Source organism: Mustela erminea, chromosome 21 (assembly GCF_009829155.1).
Source record: "Mustela erminea isolate mMusErm1 chromosome 21, mMusErm1.Pri, whole genome shotgun sequence".
Lineage (NCBI taxonomy): Eukaryota > Metazoa > Chordata > Mammalia > Carnivora > Mustelidae > Mustela > Mustela erminea.
The window spans coordinates 4,519,165-4,546,281 of record NC_045634.1 but is presented as its reverse complement, the minus strand read 5'-3'; the positions used below and the strand labels follow the sequence as shown (position 1 = coordinate 4,546,281).

Genomic DNA, 27,117 nt, shown 5'->3' with positions numbered 1-27,117 from the left:
AAAAGAAATGAAGTACTTATCCATGCAAGGAACTTCAATGCAGTTGGTAGAAATTATGGAAGAGAAAAAAGTGAATCTCCAAGAGATACAAACTGTATGATTCCATATATATAACACTCATGAAATAACATAATTAGAAGCAAATAGTAGTGATTGCCAAGAGTTAGAAATGGCAGAGAAGGGGATCAGTAAGGCTATATAAAGGGGTGATATTAGGAGCCGTATAGTGATAATACACTACTGTATCTTGATTGTGGTGGTGGTTACATAAATTTGAACATGTAAAACTGCATGAAACTAAATACAAACACACACACATATGTGCTTATACACATATACACAAATTAGTGCATGTATACTGTTGAAATCTGAATATGGTCCGTGCATTTTAATAACGCCTATTTCCTGGTTTTACTACTGTGCTATAGTAATAAAACATGTTAACATTTTATTTTATTTTATTTTAACACTTTAATATTTTATTTTAACACTGACAGAATCTGAGTAAGGGATATACAGGTCTTCCATCTGCATTTCTTTGCAACTCTTTGTGATCTATAATTACTTCAAGATAAAAAGTTAAATAAAAATCACAAGGAGATATCATTAGACATCTGCAACTGGCAAAAAAAAAATCAAATAAAACAGAATAAAAATGACAGTATGCTTGTGAAGTATGGAGCATCTGTGCAGAGAAACTGGGACTCTTGTAGATGAATGGGAAGGAGTACTAGCATAGTCACCTTAGTAATAGTTTGGCTATTTCTTATAAAATTATATTGTATCCCTAGGTATTTATCAACCAAAACAGAGAACTTACATATACAAAAAAGCCTATATGCATATGTTTCATTAACTGGTGAATGGATAAAGATGTGCTATATAAATAAATAAATATTTATACATATCTATATATCGATATAGTGGAATATCAGTTATTAAAAAGAATGAAATCTTGCCATTTACAGCAATGTGGAAGAAGCTAGAATGTATTATGCTAAGTGAAGTAAGTCAACCAGAGAAAGACAAATAACATATGATTTTACTCATGCATGGAGCTTAAGAAACAAAACGGATGCACATATGGGAAGATAGGAAAAAAGGAAAAAGGGAAATAAACCATAAGCGACTCCTAAGGATAGAAAACAAAGTGTTGATGAGAGAGATGGTGGGAGATGGACCAGGTGGGTGATCGTCAATAAAGAGAGCACTTGTAATAAGCACGGGGTATTGCATGTTAGTGACGAATTACTGGATTTTTTTTTTTAAAGATTTATTTATTTGAGAAAGAGAGGGTATGAGAGAGGGGCAGAGGGAGAAAGAGACTTAAGCAGTCTTTGCACAGAGCATGGAGCCTGGACACAGGGCTCTATCTCACAACCTTGAGATCACAAACGCAGCAGAAACCAAGAGTCAGGCACTCAACTGACTGTGCCACCCAGATACCCCAAATTACTGAATTCTACTCCTGAAACCAATATTGCACTGTATGTTAACTTACTAAAATTTAAATTAAAAACTTTTTTAAAAAACCTACTTAACAATAAAAGAATGAATTATTTAGCAGCACCTAGCTGGCTTAGTAGGTAGAACACATGACCTATTAAAACATGGCAACAGGAATGGGTCTCAAATTCTTACGTACTATATATGACATTCTGGAAAAGATAAATATATAGGAACAAGAACAGGTAATTGGTTGCCAGGAATTGGCAGTGGGGGATGAATATGAAGGGGGCAGCCAGAGGGAAATTTTGAGGTGATAGATCTATTGTGTATCGTGACTGGCAGTGGGAACAAGTATTTTTTTCAATACTCATTGAGTTATATACCACAGAGTGAATGTCACTGTGTATCATTTTTTTAAATGCAAACGCATTCAATAAAAAATATTTAAAAAGAGACAACAGCTAAAAGGTTTCTTAAAATTTCCCCAAACACAGTAAGCTATAGACTCAAGAATCACAGTCAATGCAAGCAGGATAAATTAAAAAAAGAAATGTGTCCTGATAAATTTCAGCCAAACTGCAGAAAATCATATAAACATATGAAATATAAACATATAAAATAAAAACATATAAAATTTCTGAAACTCAAAGAATAAAGTAAATATTATATTATTGGGATGAATAGAATAACAAGAATGACATTGTATTCTCATCAGAAAATGTAAGCTTAGATACACCTAGATTACATCCTTGAATGGCTGAAAGAAAAAATTCTCAATGTAGAATTCTAATTCCAGTGAAAATATTCTTCACAAATTAATACATGTTTAAAAAAAACATTTTAAAAACAAAAGCTGAGACAACTGCTCATCACAAGGTAAAACAAAAAGAAGTACAAAAGGAAGTTTTTCAGATAGAAAGAAAATACCCACATGGAATTTGAATATGCTTGAAGAATTGAAAAGTCCTTGGAAACAGTAAATGGGTAAGTGTAAATATTTATATTAAAACACTTTAAGGGCGCCTGGGTGGCTCAGTGGGTTAAGCCGCTGCCTTCGGCTCAGGTCATGATCTCAGGGTCCTGGGATCGAGTCCCGCATCGGGCTCTCTGCTCAGCAGGGAGCCTGCTTCCTCCTCTCTCTCTCTGCCTGCCTCTCTGCCTACTTGTGATCTCTCTCTGTCAAATAAATAAATAAAATCTTTAAAAAAAAAAAACTTTAAAATTCCATTGCCTATTTAAGGCAAATCGAATAATGCACTATCAGATTTACAACAATAAAAATATAATATAAAGTAAAAATACAAATGATGTAAAGACATTAATGAAATTATACCATTAAGATTTATAAATTGTGAAGTTTAGAAAAAAACAAGTATGTTATATTTGTTCATGAATGTTTATCAAGTAAAATTTTAAAATTGTACCATCTACTATCCATATGCAATGGATATGGAAGTTCTGATTACTTTTCCCTTTTGAAAAGGGAAACTTAAAAGATGCAACTTGGAGGGGGGTGGAGCAAGATGGTGGAGGAGTAGAAGACCTAAATATCCTCAGGTCTCAGGAGTTCAGTTCAGCTAGATAGTTATCAAACTATTCTGAACACCTACAAACTCAACAGGAAATCAAAAAAGAAGAGCACCAATTCTAGGAATAGAAAAGCAACCAGTTTCTGGAGGGCAGGATATGCAGAGAAGGGAATTCAAGGAGATATACAGGAAGATAGACCACGGGGGGAGGGGCTGGCTCCTGACTAGTGGTAGAGCAATGGAGCCAAAATCAGAACTTTTAGAAATCTTCTCCACTGAGGGACATTGCTCCAGAGGTTAAGCGGGAAATGGAGCCCTCCTGGGGACAGTGTGATCTCAGCAACCATGAGGTCACAAAAAGAGCAAGGGTATCTGAATGTGGCAGAGTTGTCAAGTATCAGTGCGGGGAAGCTGACTGCAGAGACCAGAGCTGAGGAGGGGGCTCTCAGCTTGGGCTTACCAAAAGCGATGATCCGAGGCACAGTGAGGCCACTACTCTTCAAGCAGGGACCCCATAAGTGGCAGACCCAGGGAGAAGACCTGCTCCTTCCTCCTCCAGGAAAAGTGGCATGGGACCATGCTACAGGAATCTGCTAGGTTTGGAGACTCCAACTGGGGCCATGCACCAGAGATAGAAATGCTTGGTCCCAGGCCAAGTGAGCATGCAGTGTGGCCAGAGACCAGGGAGACAGCAGCGATTGACTGTTTTTCTCTGAGGGTGCACTGAGGAGAGGGTCCCTGTGCTCTCAGCTTCTACAGGGCCAGAAATTGAGAGGCCACCATTTTTATTTCCGTCCTCCAAAGCTGTATGGAAAGTGTTTAAAGAACAAAAGTGACCAGGAGCAAACCCAAGCAGATGAACTAGTCTGGCCCTTGGCAAGGGTGGAGCTATTCCACCTTGGTCAGAGACATTTGAGAATCACTTCAACAGACCCCTCCTCCAGAAGATTAGCAAGCACATCTAGCTAAGACCAAGTTCACCAATCAATGAGAACTTCAGAATTCCAGAGCTAAAGGAATGCAACATATAGAATTTATGGCTTTTTCCCCATGATTCTTTAGTCTTTCAAAGTTAAAATTTTTTAATTTTATTTCTTTCTTATTCCATTTTTTAAAAAAATTTTCCTTTTTCTTATTTTAACCTTTTTAAACAATTTTATCAATAATTTTTTTAAAAGATTTTTATATATTTATTTGACAGAGATCACAGGTAGGCAGAGAGGCAGGCTGAGAGAGAGGAGGAAGCAGGCTCCCTGCTGAGCAGAGAGCCTGATGTGGGACTTGATCCCAGGACCCTGGGATCATGACCTGAGCCGAAGGCAGAGGCTTTAACCCACTGAGCCACCCAGGTGCCCTATCAATAATTTTTTTAAAATCTTTTAAAATTTTCATTTATAGTCATATTCTATCACTTTGTTGGTATTTAACTTTATTTTTTTTTTATACACAGGTAGGTTTTTCTTTCCTTAAAATTTTGGGATACAGTTTCTCCTAACAGATCAAAATATACCCTAAATCTAGTGCATGGCTTTGTTCTAGTCTCCAAACTGATCGCCTTCTTTCCTTTTTTTTTTTTCTTTCTTTTTTAAACTTCTTATCAATTCGTTTTTCAGAATCTTTTTAAATTTTCATCTTTACAGTCACATTCCATCCCTTTATCGTGTTTATCCTTATTTTTATATAAATATGTTTTTCTTTCTTTAAAATTTAAAATTTTGGGAGGCAGTTTCTTCTAAAAGACCAAAATACACCCCAAATCAAGTGTGTGCTTCTGTTCTATTCACCAGTCTCTATACACACACACACACACACACACACACACACACATCATATAAATTATAATATGCATATATGTATATTTCCTTTTTCTCCTTTCTTCTCCCCTGGTCTCATCGAATTTAGTTAATGTATATTTTCTTGGGGTTCTTGCTACCTGTTTAGTATGTTGTTTTCTCATTCATTTATTCTTATCTGGATAAAATGACAAGGGGGAAAAACTCACCTTAAAAAAAAAAAAAGAAAAGGAGGCAGTATTGAAGGCTAGGGACCAAATCAATACAGACATTACTAAGATGTCAGAACTACAGTTCAGAATGACAATTATCAAGGTGCTAGCTCTGCTCAAAAAAAGCAAGAAAAATCCCTTTTTGGAGAAATAAAATTCCTTTCTGGAGAAAAAAAAGAACTAAAATCTAACCAAGTTGAAATTTTAAAAAGCTATTAATGAGTTACAAGCAAAAATGGATACTCTTCTGCTAGGATAAATGAGGCAGAATAGAGAATTAGTGATATAGAAGATCAAATGATGGAGAATAATGAAGCTGAGAAAAAGAGAGATAAACAACTACTGGACCATGAACAGAGAATTTGAGGGATAAGTGATACCATAAGATGAAACAATACTAGAATAATTGGGATCCCAGAACAGAAGAAGAGAGAGAGAGGAGGGCAAAAGGTATATTGGAGCAAATAATATCAGAGAATTTCCCTAATTTGGTGAATGAAACAAGCATCAAAATCCAGAAGGCCCAGATACCTCCCTCAAAATCAATAAAAATAAGTCAACACCCTGTCATCTAATAGTAAACATTACAGGTCTAAGTGACAAAAAGAAAATCCTGAAAGAAGCTTGGGACAAGAGGTATGTAACACAATAGTAGAAATATTAGATTGGCAGCAGACCTATCCACCAAGACATGGTAGGCCAGAAAAGACTTTCATGATATAGTCAGAGCAATAAAAAAGAAAAATATGCATCCAAGAATACTATATCCAGCTAGGCTGTCTTTGAAAATAGGAGAGATAAAAAGATTCCAGGGCAAACAAAAATTAAAAGAATTTGTACACCAAAGCGTTCTTTTGGAAATATTGAAAGGGTCCTCTAAGCAAAGAGAGAGCCTAAAAGTAGTAGACCAGAAAGGAACAGAGACAATATACAGTAACAGTCACCTTACGGACAATATAATGGCACTAAATTCGTATCTTTCAATAGTTACCCTGAATCTAAATGGGCTAAATGCTCCAATCAAAAGACACAGGGTATCAGAATGGATTAAAAAAAAAATCAATATGCTTTTTGTAAGAGACTCATTTAAGACCCAAAGACACCTCCAGATTTAAAGTGAGGAGGTCGAAAACAATTTACCATGCTAATGGACATCAGAAGAAAGCTGGGGTGGCAATCCAAAGATGATAATAAGAGATGGAAAAGGATACTATATCATATTTAAAGGGTCTGTCATTCAAGAAGATCTAACAATTTTAAATATCTATGCCCCTGACATGAGGAGCCAATTATATAAACCAATTAATAACAAAATCAAAGAAACACATTGATAATAATACAATTATAGCAGGGGACTTTAACACCCTCCTCACCAAAATGGATGTATCATCTAAGGAAAAGATCAACAAGGAAATAAAGGCTTTAAAAGACATACTGGTCCAAATGGACATCATAGATACATTCAGAACATTCCATCCCAAAGCAACAGAATACAAATTCTTATCTGGTGCATATGGAACATTCTCCAGAATAGATCACATCCTGGATCACAAATCAGGTCTCAATTGCTACCAAAAGATTGGGCTCATTCCCTGCATATTTTCCAACCACTGTGCTTTGAAACCAGAACTCAACCACAAGAGGAAAGTTGGAAAGAACTCAGATACATGGAAGCTAAAGAGCATTCTACAAAAGAATAAATGGGTCAACCAGTAAATTAAAGAACTTAAAAAAAATTCACTGAAATAAATAAAAATTGAAAACCACAACGTTCAAAATCTTGAGACACAGTAAAGGCGGTCCTGAGAAGAAAATATATGGCAATACAAGCCTTTCTCAAGAAAAAAGAAATGTCTCAAGTACACAACCTAACCCTACACCTAAAGGAGCTGGAGAAAGAAGAGCAAAGAAAACCTAAACCCAGCAGGAGAAGAGAAATAATAAAGATCAGAGCAGAAACTAATTAAATAGAAACCAAAAGAACAATAGAACAAATCAATGAAACTAGGAGCTGGTTCGTTGAAAGAATTAATAAGATTGATAAATCCTTGAACAGATTAATCAGAAAGAAAAGAGAAAAGACCCAAATTAATAAAATCATGGATGAAAAAGGGGGGATCAGAACCAACACCAAAGAAATACAAACTATTATAAGAACATATTATGAGCAACTATACACCAGCAAATTTGACAATCTGGAAGAAATAGATGCATCCTAGATACATATAAACTATCAAAACTGAACCAAGAAGAAACAGAAAACCTGAATAAGACCCATAACCAGTAAAGAGATTGAAGCAGTCATCAAAAATTTCCCAAGAAACAAGAGCCCAGGGCCAGACGGCTTCCTAGGGGAATTCTACCAAATATTTAAAGAAGAATTAATACCTTTTCTCTTGAAACTGTTCCAAAAAATAGAAATGTAAGGAAAATTTCCAAATTTATTTTATGAGGCCAGCATTACCTTGATCCTAAAACCTTGATCTCAAAACCCCATCAAAAAGGAGAATTACAGACCAATATCCTTGATGAACACAGATACAAAACTTCTCACCAGAATTTTAGCCAATAGATTCCAATAGAACTTTAAAAGGATTATGCACCATGACAAAGTGGGATTTATTCCTGGGCTCAAAGTTGGTTCAACATCCACAAATCAATAAATATGATACTGTATATTAATAAAAGAAATAACAAGAACCATATGATATTTTCAATAGATGCTAAAAAAGCATTTGACAAATTACAACATACTTTCTTGATCAAAACTCTTTATAGCGTAAGGATACATACCTCAATATCATCAAAGTCATCCATGAGAAACCCACAGTGAATATCATTCTGAATGGGGAAATACTGAGATTTTTTTCTCTAAGTTCAGGAACATGGCAGGGCTGTCCATTATTACCACTGCTATTCAAGATAATACTAGAGGTCCCAGCCTCAGCAATCAGACAACAAAAAGAAATTAAGGCATCCAAATCGGCAAAGAAGAAGTCAAACTTTCACTATTTGATTTGAAGATGATATGATACTTTCTGTGGAAAACCCAAAAGACTCCACTCCATAACTGCTAGAACTCACACAGGAATTCAGTAAAGTGTCAGGATATAAAATCAATGCACAGAAATCAGTTGCAGTTCTATACACCAACAGCAAGACAGAAGAAAAAGTAAGGAGTTGATCCCATTTATAATTGCACCCAAAACCATAAGATAACAAGGTATATCTTATACATTATAAAATAACAAGGTTAGGCATAAACCTAACCAAAGAGGCAAAGAATCTGTACTCAAAAAAGTATAAGGTACTCATAAAAGAAACTGAGAAAGATACAAAGAAATGGAAAAATGTTCCACACTCATGGATTAGAAGAACAAATATTGTGAAAATGTCTATGCTACCTAAAGCAATCTACACATTTAATGCAATCCCTATCAAAATATCATCGATTTTTTTTCAAAGAAATGGAACAAATTATCCTAAAATTTATATGGAACTAGAAAAGACCCCAAATAGCCAGAGGAATGTTGAAAAAGAAGATCAAAGCTGCTGGCATCACAATTCCAGACTTCAAGATCTATTACAAAACTATAATCCTCAAGACAGTATGGTACTGGCACAAAAACAGACAAGTAGATCAATGGAACAGACTAGAGTGCCCAGAAATGGACCCTCAACCCTGTGTTCAACTAATCTTTGACAAAGCAGGAAAGAATGTCCAATGGAAGCAAGACAGTCTCTTCAACAAATGCTGTTGGGAAAATTGAACAGCCACATGGAAAAGAATGAAACTGGACAATTTCCTTAACCACACTCAAAAATAGACTCGAAATGGGTGGAAGACCTCAGTGTGAGACATGAATCCATCAAAGTCCTTGAAGAGAACACAGGCAGCAACCTCTTCGACCTCAGCCACAGCAACTTCTTCCTAGAAACATCGCCAGAGGCAAGGGAAGAAAGGGTAGAAATTAACATGGGGACTTCATCTAGATAAAAAGCTTTTGCACAGCAAATGAAACAGTCAACAAAACCAAAAGACAACCAATTAACTGGGAGAAGATATTTTCAAATGACATATCAGATAAAGGGCTATTTTCCAAAATCTATAAAGAACTTATCAAACTCAACACCCAAATAATAACAGACAATCCAATCAAGAAATGGGCAGAAGACAGGAACAGACATTTTTGCAAAGAAGACATCCAAATGGCCAACAAACACATGAAAATGTGCTCAGTGTCCCTTGGCATCAGGGAAATACATATCAAAATCACAGTGAAATACCACCTCACGTTACTCAGAATGGTTAAAATTAACATGTCAGGAACAGATGTTGGCGAGGAGTGGAGAAAAGGGAATGCAAGCTGGTGCAGCCACTCTGGAAAATAGTTTGGAGGTTCCTCAGAAAGTTGAAAGCAGAGCTACCCTATGACTTAGCAATCCCACTACTGGGTATTTACCCTAAAGATACAAATGTCGTGATCCAAAAGAGCACATGCACCTGAATGTTTACAGCAGCAATGTCCACAATAGCCAAGCTATGGGAAGAGCCTAGATATCCATCAACAGATGAATGTATAAAGAAGATGTGATATATATTATGCAGTCATCAGAAAAAAACTAAATCTTGCCATTTGCAACAACATGGATGAAACTAGTGGGTATTATGTTAAGAGCAATAAGTTAGTTGGAGAAAGACAATTATCATATGATCTCTCTGATATGAGGAATTTGGGAGGAAGGATGGGGAGTCATGGGGGGAGGGGAGGGAAAAATTTTAAATGATGGGATCAGGGAGGAAGACAAACCATAAGAGACTGTTAATCTCAGGAATCAAACTGAGGGTTTGGGGGGTTGGGGAAGGAGGGAGGGATCGGGTGGCTGGGTGATGGAAAATGGGGAGGGTATGTGCTATGGTGGCTGCTGTGAATTGTGTAAGACTGATGATTCACAGACCCCTGAAGCAAATAATTATATGTTAAAAAAATTATATGTTAATAAAAAAAAGCAACTTGGTTGTGACCTAGCACATCATGATAGTTAACTTCCTGGGAATATGCAGAATATATATTAAAACTATCACCTATTGTGTATTTTAACTATACCTATCACCTATCTAGAGAATTCTGTTGTATATGTAGAAATGTTTTTCATAACCATGGTTAAAATTAAAGAGGTCTATTAAAATGTTCACTTCTTAATTGGAATTAAAAGCATATATAAAATTTTGATTGGCAATATGATACAGAGCTGTACAGTTTAATATAGTTGCCACTAAGTCACAAGTGGCTACTTAAATTTAAATAAAGTAAAATAAAATGGAAATCTTCATTTCCTAGTTGCACTATCCATATGTTGGGTGCTCTATAGCCACATATTCATTGGAGATGTAGACCCTTACTGTACGGGCAGAAAGCTCCTTGAAGCACACTCATCTAGATACTAACGTGCTTTACTCCAAAACCCGTCATCAATACTTCCTCCTTTTGATGTTCGTGACGGTATACAAAGTGGAGGAGAATATCCAACATCACAGTGACAATGAAGAAAATTATTGCAAACCTGAAATCAAAGCCAATAAAAAAATAACATTTTATATACAACATAAAAATTAAATGCATTACTGATTGTTAGTCAATGTAAATTATTGAAGTATTGTAATTTATATATTATCGATGGTTTTTACTTAATGTGGAAAATAATATTTTTAAAAATAAAATGTAATATAATAAATTCCCATGAAATTTATTACAATTATACCTTTCAAATATCATAGAGATTTTCTTTTTTATTATTATTATTTTTTAATTTCTTTTCAGTGTAACAGAATTCATTGTTTATGCATCACACCCAGTGTTCCATGTAATACGTGCCCTCCATAATACCCATCACCAGGTTCACCAAACATCCCACCCCCTCCCCTTCAAAACTCTCAGATTGTTTTTCAGAGTCCATAGTCTCTCATGGTTCGTCTCTCCCTCCAATTTCCCTCAACTCCCTTCTCCTCTCCATCTCCCCATGTCCTCCATGTTATTTCTTATGCTCCACAAACAAGTGAAACCATATGATAATTGACTCTCTCAGCTTGACTTATTTCACTCAGCATAATCTCTTCCAGTCCCGTCCATGTTGCTACAAAAGTTGGGTATTCATCCTTTCTGATGGAGGCATAATACTCCAATAGTGTATGGACCACATCTTCCTTATCTATTCATCTGTTGAAGGGCATCTTGGTTCTTTACACAGTTTGGTGACTGTGGCCATTGCTGCTATGAACATTGGGGTACAGATGGCCCTTCTTTTTACTACATCTGTATCTTTGGGGTAAATACCCAGTAGTGCAGTTGCAGAGTAATAGGGAGATTGTTTCTCATGTATTTTTTAAGTAAAAGTAGATAACCTTCTTGACACAACTGAAATGTCTTATTCCAGAAAAGCATAAAATTATGAACCAAAAATTATACTAATCATCAGGAAAATGTAAATCAAAACCTCAATGAGGTATCACTTCACACCGTTCAGAATGGCTGGTATCAAAACAAGAAAAACAGGATTTAGAGAAAAGGGAACAATTGAACACTGTTGGTGGGAATGTAAATTGGTACAGCCACTGTCAAAAACATTATGGAGGTTCCTCCAAAACATAAAAATATATACAATCCAGTAATTCTAAAACTACTTTTTACCCAATGAAAACAAAAACACTAATTAGAAAGGCATATGTTTCTTGCAGCACTATTTACACTAGCAAAGATATGGAAGCAACCTAAGTGGTTATCAGTAGATGAATGAAGACGTGGTATGTATATATATACAATGGAATGTTACTCAGTCATAAAGAGAGAGAGAGAGATCTTGACATTTTTGACAATATGGATGGACCTAGAAGGTATTGTGCTAAATGAAGTAAGTCAGACAGAGAAAGACAAATGGCCATTAAGATTTCACTCATATGAAATCTAAAAAATAAAATGTATAAACAAACAAAAAAGCAGAATTAGACCCATAAATACAGTGAACAAACTGTGGTTACCAGAAAGTGAAGTAATGTTGAGAAGGACTAAACTGAAAGGGAGTTGGCAACGAATTTCAAAGACCAGTACATTACCTGGTGAAAGGGAGTGGGAGTTGCAGGCATCGGTTACGGTTATTAGTCATGGGGCTAATAAATATAGCATAGGGAACATAGTCAATAATATTGTAATAGCAGATGGTAGCTACACTTGTGGTGAGCATAGCATAATGTACAGAGTTGCTGAATTACTCTTTTATACCTGAAACTAATGTAACACTGTGTGCCAACTATGTTTCAATAAAAAAAATATAAAATAGTAGGAGTTAAAGTTTTTCTTGAATTGTGTTAAGTTAAAAAATAGTTGTTATAAAATCTTTTACCAAAAATGGGAGAAAAAAACAAACAGAAGTTTGTTTAATGACATACCAAATACCAAAACATATTTTGCTAGATAGGAGGGTTAGAAATTATCTGCAAATGTCATCTGGTGGATGAACTGAAAGAAGGATTGGAAGCAGAATAGGGAATCTAGAACTAGGTCATGCAAAAATTGAATAAGAAATTAAATTAAATTAAAATAAGAAAGAAATAAATTTTTAATAGGGCATGTAAGTGATTAGGGAGAAAATCTGAATACAAGACATGCAGGTAGGTCACTTTATTCCCAGATTATTATATAAAATATGAAGCATTGATATGGCAAGAGACACCAGCCACAAAGTTAAAGCCTAAATGTTTGTTCAGGAAAACAAAGTTTACACAGTTTCTATTCCCTAGTAGATAATTTCACAATGTTTAGATAAATAAAAATGCAATTGGCAAGTATGACCATACATATATTGTGCCTAAAAACTCTATCATTAAGGAAATATAAATTAGCAATGGATTTAGCATGTTGAAAGTGATTTTAAAAAGCTGAGATGCTAGTCTGGTCAGAATTTAAGGAAATGCATATTTTTATACCCGGTAGGTGGGAGTAAAAACTGGTATAATATTCTTTAAACACAATATAATATTTATAAAAATTTAAATGTTGCATAAATGTAGCTAATCATGTATTTCATTAATAATTAAGGAAGTCAGGCAAATGTGCAAAGGTAGCCATACCATAATGTTCATTGTCCCACTACTTACAATAGTTAAGTAAAAGTTAACATTTTCCAAAAGTCCATCAGTGAATGATTCTTAAAATATAGCATTGAGCAGACATACAGGGAAATAAATTGAAACCACTAAAGGATGAATGAGATCTTAATAGACAAGAAACTCTGCTCTCACAAAAATATTAGATTATAATATGTGTAATATAAATAGATTGAGTATGCTTTCAAATATTTATCGGTACACATACACTCAACCACAAGCAAGATTTACATGTATGTTAAATGTGTATGAGTAATCCTTAAAAAATTCAATTTAGAAATGAATTTATTTCATATTGTATTTTTTTTACAAACTTCCAAGCTCATGAAGCCTATAACAATGCGACTGAACACACAAATCATATGTATATGTATAAATAATGGAATCTACTTTCCTTATTTTAACTGAAAATTTTCAAATTAATTTCTATATCAAATAATTCTAAACTGCATTATCTTGGACAATGTTGTTGACATGAATTAAAATAGCTGTACTTAGAAATGAAATAACCATTACATACCCCATGTCCACTGCAGTTTATATTTGCATCACAATCTGTTCTCTTTGCGTACAAACTCCTAGGAACACAACGCCCCTGATCACAATACTAAAATGTTAAAAAACAAACAACAAAAACTGTAAATGAAAAGTCAAAAGTTGAGCAATTGTACTTGGTACAAAAATTAAATGCACAATACACTGTATATTTACATTTCATATAAAATATAATATATCATATATATAATATGAATCTGGATTTCACAAATCTACTCATTCTAAAAGAAGAACATGAGAGTCCAAATGACATGTTATTGCTTTACCAATATAAAATTTTGAAATGAGATACTATTTCTTTCCCATGAGGGAGCATAGCTGTGAATTTTGATATATTGATACCAATTGATATAGGAACAAAAATGGCCAAGTTGTACTGGTGATTTGTAATGAGATTGGATCTGTCTTTGCACTTTCTATGTATTTTTATGAGACATGCTCATTATACTCAAAGGAAATATTTTTATCCTCATTTTATATTTGATGATAATAAATCTACTCTTTTAAATTCATGCACAAGTTATCAATGACCAATATTCAGTAGAAGAACTCCCTTAGTCACAGAACCACATATTTATCAATGCTAAATTAGTGTTCTTGTCATTTTTATATTTTACATTTTTCCAGCTTTAATGACAGTGTCTCTTACCTTTCATATTTGCACTAAAGCAAGTTATTTAATCTCTCCATACCTCCATTTATCCACCTTTGAATTTGGAATAACAATTATACCCAAATTTTTTAAAAGTGTAGGTTATGAAGATGAAATAATTTGTTAGACATAAAGGAACAAACCAGTGCCTGGCACATAGTAAATCCTTACTAAATACAAGATATCATTTTAATTATTATTTATTGATGACCTGATTTGTATGTAAACTTTATGCTAATTTTAATTTAATGTGAATATCTTTAGGGGAGTCTGTAAAATTATGTTGGCTTTTCTTAAGTTATCTGATAGACTATTCACTATATGATAAATAGTCTTAAAAATCAGTATTTTCTATCACCATTAATCAGTCACCATAAAGGAAAGAATATCAGCTTGTTCATTACTGTAAGTGCTCTGATGAAACTAGCAAGAATAATGAAATGTTGGGCAAATCAGCATTACCTGTCCAAAGAACCATCTTCTTTCTAGTTCTCCTTAAACATTATCACTGAAGCAATAATAAACTAGTCATACTTCACTGCATTTTCTTTAGGGGAAAAATAATCCAGGAAAGTTAAAAACTATACTTCTGATATAGTTATTTTTTTAAAAATCTTATTTATTTGACAGATAAAGATCACAAGTAGGCAGAGAGGCAGGTAGAGAGAGAGGAGGAAGCAGGCCCCCTGCTGAGCAGAGAGCCCAATGTAGGGCTTGATCCCAAGACCCTGGGATCATGACCTGAGCTGAAAGCAGAGGCTTTAACCCACTGAGCCACCCAGGCACCCCTGATACAGTTACTTTCAAGTAAACAGATCAATTTGTAGTTGGCTCTTTTGTAATGACAGAAAAAGTTAGAGACACTATAAAAGTACTTAGCCTTGGGAAATGATTGATATGATGTTTTGAATATAAACTACTCTACAAGACCTCCTTCTTAGAATAAGAGACACAAATAGTGTCCCAGAAGCAGGACATCACAGTTCAAAGAAAAAAAAAAGAAAAAAGAAGAAACAATAAGAAGCAATCTAAGTAAATACCTATTTCCTAAGGAGAAATGTCTAAATTACTTAAGCATATTTCCTTATAGTCCCAGGTATGAGTGAGAAAAAGACAGTTAATTGTATTTATTTATTCATTGACTAGCTTACCTAATTTTGGACAGTAAAATGCACTTTTTTCTTTTTTTTTCTTTTTCTTTATTTTTTAAATTAGATTTTATTTTATTTTTTCAGTGTTCCAAGATTCACTGTTTATGCACCACACCCATTGCTTCATGCAAGTTGGCGCAGCCACTTTGGAAAACAGTGTGAAGATTCCTTAAAGAAATTAAAAATAGAGCTACACTATGACCTACAATTGTACTACTGGATATTTACTTCAAAGATACAGATGTGGTGAAAAAAATGTACCTTTTTCAAGTTTGAAATGAATGTGTTGAGATGTGATTATCTTCCCTACCCTACCTAAGCAAACTAGAAATCAAATGATAAACTAGTCTCCTGTTCTAAGTCTTATAAATTTTTAAAAAATCATAAAATCTTTCTATCGCATCCAATATTAAGCAAACTTGCATTGTTAAAATAAAGCTTATCTCTATGTAGTATACTTTTTCTCAGTATTTAATATATGTGTTTTGTTTAAAATTTTGTTATGATTCATAAGAGACATACTTTTCTTCATGTTAATAAATAAGACATATAGTCTCCCCTCTCTCCCTCTTTCCTTTATCAAGATAACTTTTACATAGGAGCCATAGTTAATGAGAGTAAGATAAAGACATCTTTTCTTTCCAACCACTCTGAGATCAATTGAACAATGTAGAATAACAATGAAAATAAAGTATATCTGATGAATTTTTAAAATAACTACAGAATAATACCAGTTCAAATTCACAGACATGGCACTCAAAATTGCTCCCCTTTCCCAATTAAACTGTAAAGGAGAATCAGAGTAAAGGAGAATCAGAACAAGGCAATTAGAAAACGGGAGATTTAAGAACTTTCTGGGTTTCAAAATAAAACGAAGCCACCGATGGGTAAAATGAAGTGAGGAAGCAACCACATCATATACAATGGTCAAGGAGGGAGCCTGGTTGACCAGCTTGGGATGTTTGGAGGATCTGCAGCCTCAGAGTAATAAGGAAAAGCAAAGGATAGAGCCAAAAGTGCAGTTTGGCCAGGGGGGCAAAATGCGCAATTATCCATGGAAGTGTCCACAAAATCACAGAAGCAGTTAGCTCTCATATTCACTACTCACCTCTCTGTTCTCTCAATTACAAAATTCAGCCAGCACAACACTTTTATCCCAAGGGAGAACATTTAGAAAGGTATTTTGTTTCCTAAAGCAATTGAATTAATGGTGATTATAGAATTTGGGTTTTTCAAGAGGTCTGTACTCTAGAAGAGTTGTTAGTCCATTAAACTACTGGAAGTACCTTGCCCTAAAGGCCAGTTCCCTAATGCATACTATCATGTGACAAGCCCCTATTACATGTAGAAGCCTGTCAGTTAGTTGGGGGATTTTTGTTTGTTTTTAATTTTAAGTAGTTAACATACAATGCAATATTGGTTTCTGGAGTAGAGCACTGGGTGTTATAGGTAACTGATGAATCACTAAATTCTACTCCAGTTGTTTTATTTGTTTGTTTATTTATTTATAAATTAAAAATGGTATGGGAGTATAAAGTCAGGCCATCTGAAAGCCTCTACAGAACCAAGTAGGAAAAGTTGGCTTGCCTTCTTCCGGCTTGCCCGTCCGTCCGTCCTTCCTTCCTTCTTTCCTTTCTTCCTTCCTTCTTCCTTCCTTCCATTTTCCTTTCCCATCCCCTCCCTTCAGTTTCCTTCCTCCCTCACTTCTTTCTTTGATTTCCCCTCCATGGGGACGTTGGCCAGGTGGACAGAGGCTAATGATCAGACTTTCCCAGGCAGAGAATCACTGATGAAGAGATGAGTGATCTCTAAAGTTTTTAGTGGTCATATGCAGTAGTGGGACTGACCAGCATGGAAATCGTTTGTGGCATATGTATGTTTTAATTGTCACCATTAAAATTGTATTTTTCTTGTACATGTTATTTCACGCTCACTACTTTTAAGATAAGATTATTTTTCTTTGTCTTTAATTTTCAGAAATTTCATTATGCTGTATTCTGCTGTGGATTTCACTGGGTTCATCCTATATGAAGTTCTTTGATTTTTGCATCTGGGTATTTGTGCCCTTTGCCAAATGTGGAAACATTCCAAGTATTATTCCCTGAAATACTTTTCCATCCTTCAATTCTTTCTCCTATTCTTCTAGGATCTTAGAATGACTTCTATAATAACACAAAGCAATAATAAATGTTTGTGACAATGTAGAGAAAATGGAACCCTTGTGCACTATTCGTAGAAATGTAAATCAGAAAATAGTGTAGAAATAGTAGATAGATAGAAATAGAAGAGTATGGAGGTTCTTACAAAAAATTAAAGATAGAAACATCATATGATAGAGCAATTTCACTTGTGGGTATTTATACAAAATGAATAAAAACTTGTAACTCATAAATAAATATGCACTTTCATATTCACTGCAGCATTATTTACAGTAGACAAGATACATAAGCAACCTATATGTCCACTGAGGAATGAATGAATAAAGCAAATGGAGCAAATATACACAATGGAATATTACTCATCCATAAAAAAGAATTAAATCTTGCCATTTGTGACTACATGAATGAACCTTGAGAATGGTAGTTGACTGAAATAAGTCAGACAGAGAAATACAAATACTGTGTTATCTTAGTTGTATGTATAATTTAAACAATAAAATCCAAGTTCCTAGATGCAGAGAACAGATTGGTAGTTGCCAATGGTGGGGCTTTAGGGGAGTAGATAAAATGGGCGAATGGGGTAAAAAATTACAAACTTGCAGTTATAAAATAAATAACTAATGGGAATTATTGTACAGTATGGTGATTACAGTTAATAACACCATTGCCTATTTGAAACTTGCTAAAAGAGTAAAACTTCAACATTTTTAAAATAATAAAAAAATTTTGTAACTATGTATAGTAATGGATGTTAACTAGATTTCTTACAGTTGTTATTTCACAATATATACAAATATTGAATCACTATGTTGTACACCTGAAACTGAGGTAATGTTCTATTTCAATTATATGTCAATCAAAATTGGTAACGAATAATAATTTTAAAAAATCAATAAAAACCTGTAACAATATATTTGACTCTATAGACATTTCTAAATCACATCCCAGAAATTATGTGTTAATTTATATTTGTTTTAGGATGATAATAAGCTATGCTTCTCATCATCAATTATTATGTTCAACTCCTATTTGATTAGACAAAAACAGTAACTGAATATTCATGTAGTCTGTATTTATTTCACCAACCTAGAAGCATACTATATCTCATTGTTTAAAAGTTTTTATATTGTTCAATCTCTAACCATACTACTTCCCTTCTTGAAGGCTGAAAGTAATAACTCTTTAATTGGTCTTACTAGTGATCAGCTCCATCATAAAGTTACCTAAAGTCTTCATCCCGTTACTTCATTAGCATAAATTCAGTTTGATTAGAAGAGGCTCTTTATGAATAACAACAACAATAACAAAATTCCTATTACTCAGGAAATTCCAAGGCATTTAGGGGCTCTGTACCAAAAATCAAGGACAAAGATCAAATTGTTTTTGCACCATTTGAGTGCTTTTGTTTTTCTAATAATGAATAATTAAATTAGCTGATTAAATTTATGGATTTAATCTTTCACATTTGTAGTAAACATTTTTTCAATTTGTCTGAAATAAATCCTTAAAGGGATGACATATTACTTTTATAAGGTAGTCAGCACTATGTGTTCCTTTGTGATTATTCCAGTATTTTTATGCAGAGATACATTTTCCCATTTTGAGATAAATTTACTACTCATTTCCATTTTCTTCTATTTTACATTTCTTAAAATATTTTATCTTGATATAAATTATCTAAATGAGATACTTTAGTAGTGTTTTAAATTAGCCAACTAATTTTTCAATGGTAGTAAGCTTAAAGATCCTTTATTTTGTTTCTTAAACTATTTACAGAAAAGAAAAATAAATAAAGCTTAAACTCCATTTTATTATTGTGTCTCATGTCATGGCCAAATTTTTAACAACTATATAGTATGCTTTTGGAAGAACAATTAGAGGAGTTGACTAATGAGCAAATAGCTGTTTTATTTTCAAAAATCAAATTAATTCTTCTTTGTCAATTATTGCAGGATTAAATACTTGGCTGTTATTGTTTTCACTGCCATTCTTATTATTCAGGTAGTTTTCACTTAGTTTTGCTGTATTACTTGATTCTTTTTTGTTTTTTCTATAAATTTTTGCAGACCGGATCCTGGCCTAATGAAGAGGTTAATATTCTTAAGTCTGAGAAAACAAGTTTAAATATCTATAGAAAAATTTATAATAAACAAATGATAGTGAAGCAAGTGTTTTTTGACCAACAGAAATTTTGAAATTTAAATCTTAAGATGATGATGCAGTAACCAAAATTTATAATCTTTATTAACAGATATTAAGGTCTTCTCTGTTTCTCTCTCATATGTGTGCATGTGCACACACACAGACACCCGCACACCACATACTTAACCATGTCAAATTTTTATTTACCTTATTTGGACCACACATAGTGCCATCTGAAGTATAGGTAAAATCTTCTGTTACATATTTTGTTGGTACTCTTAAATATGCAGAGACACACAGATGGCCTTCCATGTAAGTATACTGAACATCAAATTTTTTAAATGGTATTATTTCTAAACGTGTCCAGTGACAAACTATCTTTCCACAAAGGATATCCCTGGCAATAAGGCAGAAAAAATTATCTAAAGGCAGAAAAAATTATCTAAATCTCACTTAAGGACAAAAATATAAGGGAAATAATAGTTCAAAATATGAAGATTATTGAATATGTTATAGATCATAGCACCAAAGCTATTCAAAACAAAACAATCTAAGGAAGTGCAACATTAATATTTATCTGTATATAATGTATTCATTTCTCTTTTGTACTAAATGACTCTTTTCAGTATAAACACACAAACACAACTGGAAAAGGTATAATTTTCTAAATACATACCTAAAATTACAGAAGGTTCTTTGACAGTTTCCAAAGTCATCGTCCTGCATATTTACTTCTTGTGTACACAGAAAAGTAGAACCCTTTGCAACTGAAGATATAAAGTTCCCATTACTCATCTTTAAAAAGATTAAAAACTTAAAGTATGGTAAATTAACATAGAGACATCTAGGTGACAGCAATGCCCAATCAGTGTCAGCTACAGTAACTTTTTGGTATTATCTACTGGCTATACAAGAAGAAACACTAAAAACTATCTACTTGAGAATAAGAAATTTGCCATCGTAGTGCAGAAATTATTGAGAAATCAATCACTTACTCTCTTGCCTGCAATTCTAATATTCTACTTTTTTTCACCACTTACCTGAAATTTGACTAATATCTTGTTTTTTGTCTTATAATTATTAGATCTATCTCTTGATGTAATTCAAAGTTGTTTTGATTCACAACTTATTTTCAAGTTTGGATTTACACAAACAATACCTTTTATCATGGCTACAGGGTAGATTACTAACTTTAGGAAAATGTAGTTTTAAAATGAACCCCTGAGGAGCCCACACAGGAAAGATAAACCTGCATATTTGGTTTTGAAAGCAGGAGGAGACAAATTTTATGAATTCTTACAACCAATGGTATTTAAAGCTTGAAATTTTAAAAATCAGCAGGTAGGCTATGGTTGAGCCCAGAAGTCATTAGGAAGCTGAGTTCTCATTCTTAGGTAGCAAAACAAACAGCCAGCAGAGATATAACATGGAAACAGCAGTCTGAAAAATACCAGGGGCAGACAGGCAGGAAAGGGATTTACTCATCTCCGACCATCATTCAGAGAAGCCAGAATCATAGAGAAATGACTCCAAAAACAAGCTGTCAGGTGCCATTTTTCTGCTCAGGATAAACACAGAGTCACCTGCAGGAAAGAGCATGGCACAAACAGTTGCTACCTAACTTGTTTATACCAAGCCCCACTCCCCATGCTTTAGTGGATCAGCCCTACCCAGTCATGCTTGCCCTAATCCCAATGCATGGGCCTCCCACCCCATAAAATCAGTGCAAAACCCACCAATACCCAGTCAATAGACTCTCATGTTTTATGGGACCTCAGTTCCTGCATGATGATGGCAGCAGGTCTCATTTCACAAGAAGACCAACACACACCTTGTTAAAATGTGCTGCACCCAGCCATGGACCAAACACTGTGCACAGCAGGCAAAGAAGAGTCTCTGCAGACAACCTTACTGAAGGAAAAAGAGAGCTCAGGCAACACACTCACTCACTGAAAGTATCAGGTCCTGGGGAACAGGGGACACTGTACTGCAGGGTACTAAAGGAGCACTTCTTCATAATGCCATTATTTTCAATAGCAAGAGAAATAGCTGAATTTCCTAACACAGAGAAAAAAACACATTTAGACAAAATGAGGAGACAGAGGAACGTGCCCCAAATGAAGGAATGAGACCAAACTACAGTAAGAGACCTAACCAAAACTGATACAGGTAATATGCCTGATAGAGAATTTAAAGTAGTAATCATAGAGATACTCCCTGGACTGGAGAAAAGAGTGGAGGACATCAGTGGGACTCTTAAAGATAAAAAAGAACCAGAACTGAAGAACACAATAAATGAAATTAAAAATACACCCAATAGAATAAATAGTAGATTACATGAAGCAGAGGAAAAGAACTAGTAACCTGGAAGTCAGAGGCCTGGAAAGTAATCAAGCTGAGCAAATAAGAATAACAATAATTATGCAAATTTTGAATAGTTTTAGAGAACTTAGTGGCTGCATCAAGCTTAAAATATTTGCATTAAGGGATCCTAGAAGAAGAGAAAGAAAAGGGAGCAGAAAATTTTTTTGAAGAAATAATAACTGAAAATAATTGATAGTAATACAATAGCAATAGGGGAATTTAACAACCCACTTATGTCAATGGACAGATCATCCAAACAGAAACACAACAAGGAGATAGTGGTTTTGAATGGCACAGTGTACCAGATGGACTTAATAGATATATTCAGAACATTCTATTCTAAAAGAGCAAAATACACATTCTTTTCAAAGGCACATGGGACATTCTCCAGAATCAGCCCACAAAACAAGCCTCAACAAACTCAAGAAGATCAAAGTCATACCATGCATCTCTTTTGACCACAGTGCTATAAAAATGGAAATCAGCCACAAGAAAAAAATCTGGAGAGAGCATAAATGCATGGAAGCTAACTAACGTGCTACTAAACAATAAACGGGTTAATCAAGAAATCAAAGATGACATCAGAAAGAACATGGAAACAAATAAAAGCAAAAACACTATAGTCCAAAACCTCTGGGATGCAGAAAAAAAAGCAGTTCTAAGAGGGAAGTTTAGAGCAATGTAGGCCTACCTCAAGAAGCAAGAAAAACATCATATAAACAGCCTAACCTGGAACCTGAAGGAACTACAAAAAGAACAACAAACAAAACTCAAAACCAGCATAAGGAAGGAAATAACAAATATTAGAGCAGAAATAAGTTATATAGACACTAAAGGAACAATAAAACAGTTCAATAGGGGCGCCTGGGTGGCTCAGTGGGTTAAGCCTGTGCCTTCAGCTCAGGTCATGATCTCAGGGTCCTGGGATCGAGCCCTGCATTAGGCTCTCTGCTCAGCAGTGAGCCTGCTTCCCCCTCTCTCTGCCTGCCTCTCTGCCTACTTGTGATCTCTCTCTCTCTCTGTGTCAAATAAATAAATAAAATCTTTAAAAAAAAAAAAAGATCAATAAAACCAAGAGGTGGTTCTCTGAAAATATCAACAAAATTAATACACTTCTAGCCAGAGCAAAAAAAGAGAGAGAGAGAGAAAGAGAAAAAGAAAAGAGAGAGGACTTCCCCCCGCAAAAAAAAAACAATTAGAAACAAAAACAAAAACAAAAACAATTAGAAACAAACAATACCACAGAAGCATAAAGAATTATGAGATTATGAAAAATTGTATGCCAACAAATTGGACAACCTAGAATGAATGGATAAATTCCTAGAAATATATAAACTACCAAAACCAAATTTGAAAATATCTATTACTAGCAAAATGAAATTGAATCACAAATCAAAAAAATTCCCAACAAACAAGAGTCCAGGACCAAATGGCTTTACAGGCAAAAGATACAAAACATGTAAAGAGGAGTTAATATCTATTCTTCTCAAACTATTCAAAAAATAGAAAAATACTACTTCATTCTATGAGACCATAATTGCCCTGATATCAAAACCATATGAGGGCACCAAAAAAAAAAAAAAAAGAAAAAAAAAAGAAAAAAGAAAAGAAAAGAAAAAAAAAAAAAAAAAAGAAAATTATGGGACAATATATCTGATGAACATGGGGCGAAAATCCTCAACAAAATACTAACAATCCAAATCATTCACCATGAACACATGGAATTTATTCCTGGGATGCAAGGGTAGTTCAATATTCACAAATCAGTATCACATCAATAAGAAAAAAGGCAAGAACCATATGAGCATTTTAATAGATGCAGAAAAAGCACTGGACAAAGTATAATAACCACTCATAATAAAAACCCTCACAAAAGTAGATCTATAATAGAAAGAAGTCCTATCCCCAGCAATCAGACAACAAAAAGAAATACATATTATCCAAATAAGTAAGGAAGTAGTCCAAGGTGGTGTGGAGGACTTGGAAAACTTAGTTTCATCTGGTCCCAGGAATTCAGCTAGAAAGCTATCAAATTAGTCTGAACTCAAATGGAGACCTAAGAAAGGACAACAACAACTCTACAATAGAAAAGTCACCATTTTCTGCAAGGTAGGAGGTGTGAAGTGAATCCAAGGCAATACATGGGAAGATAAATCATGGGGGAAGAGAGCCTCCATCAGTCAGCTATCAGAAAGTGATGTGGCAATGGAGCAAAAAATAAGAACTTTTAAAAGTCTTCTCCAGATGTCCCTGCCTGAAAGGCACTAAGATGGCAAAGCAGGGTAGAATCCTAGGTCTCAGAATCCCCAGAGTTAAGAAAGAACAAGGATGCTTGAGCATGGCAGAGTTCTCCAGGCATGTGAGCTAGAAAGCCAGGTGCAATCAGCAAGTCCAGTAGTGAACACTAGGCTCAGGGTTGCCATAATGCCCAAACCACAACATGATCAGGCTACCACTCTCTCAGCTGGGTCCCAGCAAGGAGAAAAACCAAGCCAAGACATCTCCCCAACCAGGAACACCACATGTATCTGTTGCAGGAGTCTGTAGCGTTTGGAGACTTGAAGTAGGATCACATGCCTGAGACAGAAATGCTTGATCACAGACTGGGTGAGCATGAAGGGTGGACAGAGACCAAGGAGACAGGAGTGATTGATTGCTTATCCATGAGGGGGCACTGAGTAGTTGGGGATGCAAGCTTTTAGCTCTGAGACTGGAGATTGGGAGGTCACCAGTTTCATTCTCATCCTCTAGAGAGGCACTCAAAGCCTTCAGGGAACAAAAGCCCTAGAGCAACCCAGAGTCACTTAATTAGCCTAAACCCCTGGCAAGGGTGGTGCAAAGACATGTGAGAATAAGTGGAACAGGCCCCTTCCACCAGAAGATCAGCAAGAACATCTTGTTAAGACCAAGTTTGCTGAACAGTTCTTCCTGCCCACGGGTCCTGTCCCCGTGCTTTAATAAACCATCATTTCGCACCAAAAAAAAAAAAAAAAAAAGAAAGAAAAAAAAAGACCAAGTTTGCTGATCACAAATAACTGCAAAACTCCAGTGCTAAGGGAAAATTGTATATAGAATTCATGGTTTTTCTCTCATGATTCTTGAATCTTCCAATTTTAATTTTTCTCTCTTCCCTTCTCAAACAATTTCTTATTTTATCAACTCATTTAAAAGTCTTTAATTTTTGCCTTCACAATTAACACAATTACATTCTATCCTTTCACTGTATTTAATTTTATTTTGTGTATAAAAAAGTTTTTCTTTCTTTGCCATTTTGGGATATAGTTTCTTCTAGCAAACATACTAAAATATCCCCAGGACACAGTGTACTGTTTTGTTCTGTTCACCTGTTTCTATTCTTTCTTTTTGTTTTTTTGTCTTTTAATTTCATTTTTATAATTATACTCTATCCTTATATTGTATAATTTATTTTTTTACTGATATGTTTTTATTTAGTTTTGGGATCTACTTTTCTATTAAAAAGACCAAAATACACACAGGATCCAGGAATTTGTTCTGTTCTGCTCCCCTGTCTGATTATATTCTCTTTTCCTTTTAATTTTATTTTTCAGTTTCAGGTCTCTTCTTATTTGCTTAGTGTACATTTCTCTGGGTCATTGTTGCCATTTTAGTATTTTGTTCTCACATGCATCTATTCTTGCATCATCTCTCTCTGGGCTGAATGACAAGAAGGAAAAATTCACATCAAAAAGAGAACAAGAGGGAGTAGTGACTGACATGGACCTAATCAGTGTGGATATAAGTAATATTTCAGAACAAGAGTTCAGAATAACAATTATAATAAAGATGCTAGCTGGGCTTGAAAAAACAGAGAAGACACCAGAGAATCCCTTTCTGGAGAAATAAAAGAAATGAAATCTGATCGAGTTGAAACTAAAAAGGCTAAATGGAGGCTCTAACTGCTGGGATAAATGAGCCAGAAGAGAGAATTAGTGACATAGAAGACAAAATGATTAAGACTAAAGAAGCTGAGAAAAAGAGAAATAAGACAACTACTGGATCGTGAGGTGAGGATTTGAGAGATAAGTCATACCATAAAGTGAAACAATATTAGAATAATTGGGATCCCAGAAGAAGAGGAAAGAGAAGCTGTATATAGGAGCAAATTATAGTGGAGAATTTCACTAATCTGAGGAAAGAAACAGGCATTCAATTCCAGGGGACACAGAGACACTCCCTCAAAATCAATAAAAATAGGTCAGTATCTCCATATATAAAAGTGACACTTGCTAATTTTGGAGACAAAGAGAAAATCCTGAAAGCAGCTCAGGAAAAGAGGTTTGTAACCTATAAGGGTAGAAACATTAGACTGGCAGAAGACCTGTCCACAGAGACCTTGCAGGCCAGAAAGGACTGGCATGATATATTCAGGGTGCTAAATGAGAAAAAATATGCAGCCAAGAATACTTTATCCAATTTGACTGTCATTTAGGGAAGAAGGAGAAATAAAAAAGATTCCAGGACAAACAGAAAAATGAAATTTGTGATCACTAAAACAGCCCTACAAGAAATATTAAAGGGAATCCATTAAGGAGAGATAGATCCCAAAAGTTAAAAAGACCAGAAAGGAACAGAGACAATATACAGAAAGTCATTTTACAGATAATACCCTAATATACAGATAATGCCCTAAATTCCTATCTTTCAATAGTTACCCTGAATCTAAATGGGCTAAATGCTCCAATCAAAAGACACAGAGTATCAGACTGGATAAAAAAGCAAGATCCATTAATATGTCATTTGCAAGAGACTCATTTTAGACCCAAAGGCACCTCCAGACATGATACTCTATCTAGAGAACCCAAAAGACACTAGGAAAAAATTTTTAGAAGTGATACAGGAATTCAGGAACAATGCTAAGCAAAATAAGTCAATCTTAGAAAGACAAATATCACATGATTTCACTCACATGTGGAATTGAAGGCACAAAAC

General features: G+C 34.5%; 1 protein-coding gene across 1 annotated transcript in view; it reads right to left on the bottom strand.

Moving 5' to 3' along the window:
* LOC116581953 (A disintegrin and metallopeptidase domain 3-like) overlaps positions 1-27,117 on the bottom strand; it is a 134,197-nt gene that overhangs the window by 27,582 nt on the left and 79,498 nt on the right. The window contains exons 15-18 of the mRNA XM_032329296.1: positions 20,480-20,570; positions 20,011-20,200; positions 13,665-13,751; positions 10,434-10,548 (exon numbers count right to left, since the gene is read on the bottom strand). Of these exons, the coding sequence (XP_032185187.1) occupies positions 10,434-10,548; positions 13,665-13,751; positions 20,011-20,200; positions 20,480-20,570 (483 nt within the window). The remainder of the gene's footprint in view (positions 1-10,433; positions 10,549-13,664; positions 13,752-20,010; positions 20,201-20,479; positions 20,571-27,117) is intronic.